The 10,993-nt window shown below is 44.2% G+C and overlaps 1 protein-coding gene across 1 annotated transcript; it reads left to right on the top strand.

The window, feature by feature from the left end:
- Nucleotides 1-7,799: 7,799 nt before the first annotated feature.
- LOC123041110 (uncharacterized) lies at nucleotides 7,800-10,414 on the top strand. Its single transcript, XM_044463813.1, has 2 exons — nucleotides 7,800-9,211; nucleotides 10,167-10,414. Exons 1-2 carry the CDS (start codon nucleotides 7,904-7,906, stop codon nucleotides 10,173-10,175), a joined length of 1,317 nt encoding a protein of 438 aa, XP_044319748.1. The 5' UTR covers nucleotides 7,800-7,903; the 3' UTR covers nucleotides 10,176-10,414.
- The last annotated feature ends 579 nt before the right edge of the window (nucleotides 10,415-10,993 follow it).

Here is a 10,993-nt window from a genome sequence, read left to right as displayed (position 1 = left end):
CTTGCGTGTGCGTAGGAATTTTTTTGAAATTACTACGTTCCCCAACAGGTTTCCCAACAGAAGGGTAATGGCTGCGTGAGTCCACGGAGGGCTCCACCCACGAAGAGTCCATGAAGAAGCAATCTTGTCTATCCCACCATGGCCATCGTCCATGAAGGACTTGCCTCACTCGGGTAGATCTTCACGAAGTAGGTGATCTCCTTGCCCTTACAAACTTCTTGGTTCAACTCCACATCATGTCGAAGGCTCCCAAGCGACACCTAACCATCTAGGAGACACCACTCCCCAAAAGGTAATAGACGGTGTATTGATGATGAATTTCTTGCTCTTGTGCTTCAAATGATAGTCTCACCAACACTCAACTCTCTCTCACAGATTTGGCTATGCTGGAAGAAGGATTTGAGTGGAAAGCAACTTGGGGAAGGATGGAAATCAAGGTTCAAATGGTAGGAATGGATTCTCTTGATCTCAACACATGAGTAGGTGGTTATCTCCCAGAAAATGAATGGTGGAAATGTAGGCATGTTCTGATGGCACTCCTCCATGAGGAAAAAGGGATGGAGGGGCTATATATAGCCTCCACACAAAATCGAACTGTTACACACTTTTGACCCAACTCGGTAGCACCGATCAGAAATCTAGGTGGCACCAATATGTGTAAACGATATGAACGTTAGGAATCTCAGTGGGACCGACAGGAAAAACTTAGTGTGACCGATATGCAAGGGCTTAGGGCAAACCTCATCTCGATGGCGCCGGTTGCATCGTCATGATGGGACCGAAATGAAGCAACGAGCAACAGAGAATCGGTCAAGCCAACTCAGTGGGAGTGATTGCAACATCTCGGTGAGAACGAAGTGAATGCAACAAGTCACAGAGCGCTGGCAAGGCCATCTCGGTGGGACTGAGATCCATATCGGTGGAACCAAATTGTTAGGCTTTTGGTTGTGGCTAAGTCTAGATAAACTCGGTGGCTCCGGGTGGGAAATATCAGTGGGGCCGAGTTGGAAATTTTTGGACATATTTTGATAGAGAAAGTGGCTGAGGGTTTTGGAACAATATAACTAAGTACTTGAGCAACAAGGTCATTAAGCAACACCTCATCCCCTTTTAATAGTATTGGCTTTCCTATGGACTCAATGTGATCTTGGATCACTTAAACAAAAATGTAGAGTCTTGAGCTTTTGCCAATCCTTGTACTTAACATTTTGAGGAGGTTCCACATCCTCTTGTCCTTCCCATGCCACTGTTGGACTTATCTGAAATATACTGGATAAAACTATTAGTCCAACAAAAGATATGTTGACATTAATTACCAAAATCACCTAGGGAGCACTTGTGCTTTCAGACCTCTTACACTTTTTGCCTTTTCTTTTGTTTGAACCTTGAACCGTTGATGTTGATGGATGTTGATGATGTTGGTGCGGTTGCTTTATAATATAAAGCGGGAGAAAACCCTTTTTCGTTAAAAACTATCTCTTGTATTGCAAACGCATATCAAAAGTATTATCAAGGACGAAAACAGAGACGAGAAAATTACGCTGATAGCCAACATGGCCTTTGCATTGTACGGGAATAACGAGTGCGTGCCAAAGAATATCACGACCTCCATCAGCACAGAGATGATGATGTATAAGAGCTGCCCGTACAAGGCAAAGAATATTGCATCAGATATCAATACTCTCGGCCGCTTGAAACTGAAGGTACGAATATACGACCGAAACGCATACGTACCCAACGAGAACTACAATGGTGGACCTTCTCCTCCTCGGACCTGCCGGTGCGGCGAATCGCTTCCACACGGTCGCATATGCAGATGGTTGTCTCCTAGCGGGGACCTTGGTCGATCTCTAATACGCGGATGGTGCGGTGAGCTTCGTTGTAGGGGATGAAGATGACCCATGACACCTTGTCCATGTCGCTGGTCGGTCCGACCAAGTTGGGAGAGCCCATGCTAGGAGAAGGTAGTGCGTGGTTATGGCGGCAAGCTCTGGCAGGTCCCGTGCTTGTTATTTAGGCCCTGTTTGGTTTGTTGTGTCCATTTCAAATACATCTGTAAAGTACATGCAAAAAAATTTTGCTGAGCGGAAGGTGAGATACAGGTGTAAAATAAACACCTCTGTATTTGATTACAACGAATCCAAGCGCGGTCTTAGGCCCTGTTTGGAATAGCGTTTCTGCTCCGTTTCTCGTCGCTTGAGGATACACATCTCATCCCGTCGTTTTCTTTCCATGCAAAAAACAAGTGTTGATCAGTAATTTACACCTGTAAAATATATACATATGTATAAATTTACACTCATTCGAAGCAAGGCCTTAGACCTTCCCTGGATACTTCGTCCAATGTTTCCTTGCAAAGTATGCACATGTCGCGGGACTCTTTGGAACCTTCCATAAACACTCTACATTTCCTAATTCGGATTCCACTGCGGCCTGATGGGAGCTCATCACGATCCAACTAACACGCAGCAGGTCATCACACGCGCACGGGCGGCTGCCGAGTCAATCGCACGGTTTGAAGTCCTTTTTTTCATTGTAATACATGTGGCGTGTCCCATCCATATCATAATGATTAAAGTACACGTCACGTAAGAATCGACATGACAAAACTAAAAAGATAGCAGAACATCTCTGAGCTTACACCAACGCTCGTGACCTACCTTTGACACCACCACAACATCCACTGAAGAAAAGAATGACGGATCACCTCCTCACCCGAGCTCGACACGGCTCTATCGATGATATGTAGTTTTGCGAACCTCCAAGGTGGCCCACAAACGGTTTGAAGCCTCGTCGGTCAGAAAAGCTATGTCGGCATACTTTTTTTCCTTTTGCATATATATCAACATACGTTCGCCCATTGTTATTAGGCAATGCAAGAGAATGAACCTTCTCCTTCTACTCTTCCCGCGTGACCCACAATGCATATTCGAATTTCACTCCAGGGCATGCGAGAGCAAATTTTTTGATGATTTCTTTTTAGAGTTAAGTTCTTGATGATTTCATGGCATCAGCGTGATATATAGCAGTGGAATGCTCAGCCGACGCCACCCCGTAGCCCATCCCAAACTTGTTTGTAGAGTTTGGGCACAAGCCATCCTGCATCTGTATGACCGAAACTTGTTTCTCGTGGCAGAAAAGGTCATATTGTTCGTGACATCATCTTTTTTTGACACGTATAAGGTTTCCGTTAAGTAATCTACTGATCTAGATGTAATTTTTAGGACGTCGATAAATGTCACACGTGTGGCAGGAAAGAAGACGCACCACACGTCTCTAATGCAAATAGATTGCCACGTCATCGCATGCATGCATGCGAGATTTTTTTCGGATTTTTATTTTTAAAATATTTTATCTCTTAAATGAAAAATTCGATTGAAGATCCGTTTTCACCATTAAATCCCTCACGACGAGATCTTCAAAACTAGATCTCATATCGATATATTTCGACGAAATTTTTTTTGGGTTAAAAGTTGCCATGTCTATTGCACATGAATAGCCATGATATTTACACTGAAGTTGCCATTATATGTTTCAACTATTTTCTTTTACATTTAAAAATAAATTTTAACATATTATAAAATAGAGAATTAAGAAACTAGACTTGTCATGCACCATAAACTAAAATTGTCATGATACATGCACTTAAAATTGCCATGGTTCAATAAAAAAATATTTTCATGGTCAAAGTACTGGAATTGCCATCATCAAAACTAAAATTGCCATGATCTACAAACTAAAATTGCCATATGGCAACTTTAGTTTAAGCACTATGGCAACTATAGTGTAAACATCATGACAACTTCTGGGCAAAAAAAATTCGTTGAAACATATCAACATGGGGTCTAGTTTTGAAGATCTCGTCGAGACGGATTTAATGGTGAAAACGGATTTTAGTTTGCCTTTTTATTTAGGAGATAAAACATTTTTAAGCCGAAAACCAAAAAGATTTCTGCTGATGTCATCTATTCATACGTGGCAAAATGAGTGTGATGGAGGCGTGTGGGCGATCTGCAAACGCCCACATATGTGGGCATTAGTTTTTCCGAATTTTTATGGACAACGCTAACACCCACACGTGTGGTGGGAGCCAAACCCGCCCACACGCCTTATAATACACAGACTGCGCCATGCCACCGCATGCATGCATGTGGGAATCTTTTTTGATTTGCAGTTTTTAAAATATTTTATCTCTTAAATGAAAAATCCAATTGAAGATCCGTTTTTACCATTAAATCCCTTGCGACAAGATCTCCCAAACTAGATCTCATATCAATATATTTTGATGAATTTTTTTGGGGTTAAAAGTTGCCATGTCTAGTGCACATGAATTGCCATGGTGTTTACACTGAAGTTGTCATGATATGTTTCAGCTATTTTTTTCTACATTTAAAACTAAATTTTGACATATTATAAAATAGGAAATTAAGAAACTAGACTTGCCATGAACCATAAACTAAAATTGCCATGATACATGCACTTAAAATTGCCATGGTTCATACAAAAAATAATTTTTATGATCAAAATACTGGAGTTTTCATCATCAAAATACTAAAATTGCCATGCACTACAAACTGAAATTGCCATATGGCAACTTTAGTTTAAGCACTGCAACTACAGTGTAAATATCATGGCAACTTTTGGGGAAAAAAATTCGTCGAAACATATCAACATGAGGTCTAGTTTTGAGGATCTCATCGAGACAGATTTAATGGTGAAAACAAATTTCTAATTCAATTTTTTAATTAGGAGATAAAACATTTTTAAGCCGAAAACCAAAAAGATTCCTGCTGATGTCATCTGTTCACATGTGGCAAAATGAGTGTTAAAGGAGGCGTATGGGTGATATGCAAGCTGCCGCACGTGTGGGCGTTAGTTACTTTTTTCAATGTTCGTTGTGTTGTCATGATTGAAGATTCATAAATAGGAAGTTTTTCCCGCAAAAAAGTTACAAAACCAGCTAAGAACTCGCTATCTCACTCAATTCGATTGACCTACCCGCATTACTCTTACGCTTCAAAGCAAACAGACGTTCGAGTATGAGATGTTGGCGAACGTTCGCTGGTTATACTCCTTCCGCGTGTTTAACATACATGGTCAAACGGGCCGGCACAGCACGGCCCGACTATTAGTCATGCCGTCGCGTGCCGTGTCGTACCAGGCACGTTTACCGCGGGTCGGGCCGTGCCGTGCCGGCCCACGGGCGGGAGGTCGCAGCCCAGGCATGGCCCAACTACTAATCAGGCCGGTCCATCGGCACACTAGGCCCGCTAGTTTCTGCTATTTGACGCACTGGGCGTTTTTTGCCTATTTTTACCTGTTGGGCCATTAGAGATGTATAGAAAAAATAAATAAATAAACCATAATTGAGTCGTGCCGTGCCGGCTCGCGTGCTCATGCTAGCAGTCCAAGCACGGCCTAGGGCATGCCGCGTGTCGGCGCCTGGCCCGTTTAGGCACGTGCCGTGCCTGGCTCATCATGGGCCATGCCGGCGTGCTCACAGACCGGCCTGGTTAGCCCGACCTGTTTAACCCCGCAAAAGAAATTCTCTCCAGCCATGGCCGCCGGAATACCCTATTTGCCGCTCGCTGCGTCAAAATGTCGGGGTACCGCACACCTTCGATCAAGACGGGCCGGCCCGTTTAGAAGCTACGCGTGTGTTCAACCATTCTTACTTTGGGAACCTTCTGGAAGGTTCCAGCCGGTTTTTCCGGTTTTGGGAACCTTCTAGACGGTTCATGAACTGGTTTTTCTATTTCTTTTTTATTTTTCTTTTCTATCGTTTTTCTGTTCCTTTTTCTGTTTCTCTTTTTCCTTTCTTTCTTTTTTATTTCCTATTTCGAGTTTATTTTCCGTTTTCAACAAATTCACAGAAATTCTAAAAGTGTTCGCGTTTTAGTTTTCTGTTCACAAAGTCGACAATTTTGGGGAATTTCAAAAATGTTCCTTTTCTAAATTTTGTTCACAATTTGAAAAGTGCTCATGTTTTGGAAATTGTTCGCAAATTCAAAAAATCTTCAGGAACTTTAGAAAATGCTCCCAATATCGAATTTTGTTCACAAATTTGAAACTTTTCATGTTATGAAAATTTGTTCACATATACAAAAAAGTTTGGAAACTTCAAAAAATGTTCCCAATTTCTAATTTTGTTCATGAATTAGAAACTGTTCACAAATTCCAAAAATTGTTCATGTTTTCATTTTTTTTGGAGTTTCAAAAAATGTTCCAGTTACAAAAATTGTTCCCGTTTTTAATAAATGTATGTGTTTTAAAAAAAATTCAAGAGTTTCAGAAAATGTTCCCATTTTCAAAATTTGTTTTGGAGTTTAAAAAGATGTTCATGTTTTCAAATATTGTTCGCGTTTTTTCTTTTGTCTGGGAGTTTAAAATGTTCCCATTTTCAATAAATGTTTGTGTTTTAAAAAAAATCAAGAGTTTCATAAAATGTTCTCATTTCCAAATTTGTTCCGGACTTTAGAAAAATGTTCGTATTTTCAATAATTGTTCACCTTTTTATATTTTTGTTCAGGAGTTTGAAATGTTCGTGTTTTCAATTTTTTTTGAGTTTTTTTAAAAAATCAGGATTTTCAGAAAATGTTCCCATTTACAAAATTCGTTCCGGAGTATAAAAAAATGTTGGTGTATTCAAAAATTGTTCGCGTTTTAATATTTTGTTCAGGAGTTTAAAATGTTCCCGTTTTCATAAAATGTTCGCTCTTCTCCAATTTTTCTCGGATTTTCCAAATGTACCCGACTGCAATTTTTGTTCGTAGATCCTAAAAATGTTTGTACTTTTGAATTTGTTCAAAGTTTAAAAAAATATTCGTGTTTGTAAACTTCGCTCAAAGTTTTGAAAATATGTTCCCGTTTCTGAAAATTGTTCAATGATTAAAAACATGTTGATGTTTTCAAGAATAGTTCAGATTTTCCAAAAAATATTTTATGTTTTAGGAAACTGTTTGGGTTTTTAAAAAATAGTAATTCTTTTTCGGAAATACTATTTACTATGTTTTAGGAAATCACGTTTCAAAATAATAAGCACGTTTGCAGAGAAAAGGTTGCGTTTGAACTTTTTTAAAAATCGTATCTGTTGTTGGCGTTCCTTCATAAAGGTTTGCGCTGTTGTATCAGTCAGTAACTGATATTAGGTCAAGTGGATATGAACTATAGAGCGTAGCAGGAGGTCCATGGTTCGATCCCACTGCACCGCGTGTAATTTTTTGCGGATTATTCGCCCGCTACAGTATCCGCACACGCCCCGCTACACGCTATAGGTGGGCCGGCCCAGTCTGACGGTCCCCTGTGCGAAGTCCGACTGTGTGCCGCAATAAGCGGGCCGCCGCCCTCCTCGAACCCCGTGGATTGGACTCAAAACCACGCGGGGGTGGGCGTAGCGTAACCGAACGAGGCCGAAGGGAGCAGGCAAGCCTCGCCCCCTTGCAACCCCGCAAAAGAAAATCTCCAGCCATGGCCGCCTCCCTCCCCGACTGGATGATGCTCGAGCGCTTCGTGTTCTGCAGGGAGTCCTTCCCGGACAGCGAGGGCGCGCCCTTCATCAAGGCCGACGGCACCAGCTCGCACGGCGGCAGCTTCTCCGTCGCCTTCCTCGTCCTCCAGCCGCGTGTAATTTTTTGCGGATTATTCGCCCGCTACCCGCTACAGTATCCGCACACGCCCCGCTACACGCTACAGGTGGGCCGGCCCAGTCTGACGGTCCCCTGTGCGAAGTCCGACTGTGTGCCGCAATAAGCGGCACATAGGAGCTCCCATGGCCGCCGCCCTCCCCGAACCCCGTGGATTGGACTCAAAACCACGCGGGGGTGGGCGTAGCGTAACCGAACGAGGCCGAAGGGAGCAGGCAAGCCTCGCCCCCCTGCAACCCCGCAAAAGAAAATCTCCAGCCATGGCCGCCTTCCTCCCCGACTGGATGATGCTCGAGCGCTTCGTGTTCTGCAGGGAGTCCTTCCCGGACAGCGAGGGCGCGCCCTTCATCAAGGCCGACGGCACCAGCTCGCACGGCGGCAGCTTCTCCGTCGCCTTCCTCGTTCTCCAGCCCCCGGGCATCTCCCGCCTCTACCTGCAGTGGCCGGGCGGCCCAAAGGAAGGCTCTCAGTGCGTTCTCGTAGCGGCACACCGCAATCTCGTCCTGTTCAGGCTTACCCCAGAACCTCTAATCATCCGCGAGGCCCCCTTCGTGGATTTCCGACAGGACCACTTCATCTGCGGAGCTCAATCCTCGCCGTCCCAGCGGTCGCTGCTGCTCCAAAAGATCCCCAAGTGTGACATACCTGGGCTCTTGGATTGGAGGGATGGGAAGAAGGTGACCACGACGCGCTCGTTTGATCTTAACCCCGTTAGCATCTTGTGCCGCGGAGAAGAAGAATTCGCCTTGGCGCAGTTGAACTTCCGTAGATCCAACGACGAGTGGGGCAAGATTGAGGCTGAGCTGTGTGTCCTCCGCTCCAAAGTAAGCAATCGTCGTCACGAATGGAAGAGTGAGAAGTGGCTGCCGATCCAGTGCGAAGGGCATGAAAGATCTGATTTGGAAAATTGGAGAACCGATAGAGTGGTTCCGTTCAACAAGTATTTGTGTTGGGTTAATTACGGTGGGGGAGGTATCATATTCTGTGAGGTGTTCAAACAAAAGCCTGACATTTTTTATCTCCGGCTACCTATACTCGAGCCCTTCTTACATCAACCTCCATTGAGATTTCAGGAGGCCAGCCGCGTTGTGGGTGTAACCAAAGGCAGCATGGGTTGTGATGAGCTGAGGTTTGTTGATGTAGTCTGTGAGGATAGTAACATTATTGATCCACTAGGCTCTGGTGACAAGGAGGGTTTCACTATCGCCTACTACGCTTTGAGGATAACACAGAGTGGTGGCATGGAGTGGGATATGCTTTTCTTCATCACATGCTATGAATTGTGGAGTATCAACCCTGAACTCCCGCATGAACTTCTGAAGCATCCTGTTGTAAGTATGGAGGACCCAAATGTGGTATATTTTCTGATGTCAGAGCGTCTGGAACATGTTAACAAGGTTTCCGTAGTTACTCTTGATATGAGTACCAAAAGGCTGCTTCCAATTCATCCATATATTAATGGAAAGGAAGACCTCTTGGGCAAAGACGCTGACATGGTTCGGCGAAACGCCACTTTTCTCCAAACCTTTCTTCCCTCAGAACTTCCTAAGTTCTTAAAATCCCATCAGGTATTTGCACCTCAGATTTATATTTGTGCCCCGCGTGCAAGCTGTTGCTTTGTTTGTTATTTATGCCGAGTGGTATTTGTTCAGCTTAGTAGTGGTGATAATGGCGTTCTAATAGATTAGAAGAGTACAATAAATTGCTTGACTGTTTTTGTGATGTCATAATTTGAATTAAAATGATATCTACCACATTTGTATAATAAAAAATAAAAATGGCACATCTGTGCAGTTGAAGTTGTGTCCACCTTGCATGCAAATTGCCAAGCTCTGCATTTAAATTTAAGTAGAGTCTCACCGCTGATGATAGAAAGAGATCACCGCTGTTTCAGTAACTGTCGGTGCCAATAGCATAATCAATTTTGTCACAACGAAATACCTACTCATTTTATCACCTGCTGTGAGCAATTATTGCTTACTTATGGCACAACGAAGAGAATTCGAAATTGAAAACTACTACCAAAATCCTATGGCAAGTAAAGTTTTGGGAGGCTGTCACTTGAGGTCTTGCCCTTCTATCTTTTCTTCTTATTTTCCTGGACCATTTTCTCTGTTTTGTTCAGTTAGAGTTCGTGGTGCTCTGCCTGAATCCTTCAGGGTTCACCGACAGTGTTCTATACTGTACTTTGGAGCCTTTGGAGCTTTGGAGCTTTGGAGCTTTGGAGCTTTTGGCAGTGCTCCTGCCATTGCCCGTCAAAAAAGTACAGTTTTTTTCTGAGTGGATGTTGACATCAGTTTGCTTACCACGCTCGACGCGCGATGTATAACAAGTACAGTTTTTAGTTGAAAGTGGTCACAACTGTATTCATTTGATACAAGTATCTATCATTCATGTGTTCAAAAAATACTGAAATATGTATTAATTAGCAAGGCTGTGGGGAAAGTAGCAACTATTTTGTGTTCTTTTATTTGCTACAATGATTTCGTTACATGTCATTATTTATGAGCTTTTTTGTTTTAGATTTCATAGCTCAAGTGAAGGTGCGAAAAAGATGAAATCAGGCGACCAAGTCCCTATGCTAAGACTAAGGACTGAAGCAAACCAGTTATACGATGTTGGAACTTTTTAGTAGTTTGATCAGTATCTGTAATGTCCTGTGATTATGACCTCTATGTATTTTGGGTACTGATATGTAGCAATTGCCGAGACCTCTGTGGGCACACGATTCTGTGGCATCTCGACATGGCTGAGACCTAATGCTGATATATAAGGGCATCTCCAGCCGTTTGGCCCCCCAGGGCGACTAAATTGAACATCCTGGGGGCGTGCCGGCGCTAGTTCGGCCTCTGGGGCGAGCTAGCTCCCAGTCACGCACCTACGCGCCGGCCCCAGGACGCAGTATATTCAAACTTGGTCGTTCCCGCTCTCAAAAGACGCCGCAAATTCGGCGATCGGGCCCCAAGACGCGGTATATTCAAACTTGGTCGTTCCCGCTCTCAAAAGACGCCGCAAATCCGGCGATCGGGCGTAGTCTGGCGTTACAAAAAAACAGAGCGCCGCCGCCTCGGCGGGGTCGGTTCACTCGGCGGGGTTGGTCCCAGGTGTTGGCGGAGTCGGCGTGCGCGAGCTCGGCGGTGTCGGAGCTGCTTCGGTGTTGGGCTGCGTCGGCGCGGCTTCGACACTGCTGGGCGGCGATGTAGAGGCTTCGCTCGGGCTTGGCGTCCGTGTGGCCGTGGGCGTCGTCGGCGTCGTCGGCGTTGCCGTCGGCAGCTCGTTCAGGATGAGGCCGCGCTGCACCAGGTACCACGCCTTGAGCTTCTCGTCGTTGCTCTGGAGCATGTCCGCCC

The sequence above is a fragment of the Triticum aestivum genome, chromosome 2B (genome assembly GCF_018294505.1).
Source record: "Triticum aestivum cultivar Chinese Spring chromosome 2B, IWGSC CS RefSeq v2.1, whole genome shotgun sequence".
In the NCBI taxonomy this organism is placed as follows: domain Eukaryota; kingdom Viridiplantae; phylum Streptophyta; class Magnoliopsida; order Poales; family Poaceae; genus Triticum; species Triticum aestivum.
The sequence above is the reverse complement of the archived record's forward strand: the minus strand, read 5'-3'. Positions and strand labels throughout refer to the sequence as shown.

Excerpts from the sequence above, each read along its gene's own strand:
- LOC123041110 (XM_044463813.1), top strand. The coding sequence starts at position 7,904 with ATGGCCGCCTTCCTCCCCGACTGGATGATGCTCGAGCGCTTCGTGTTC.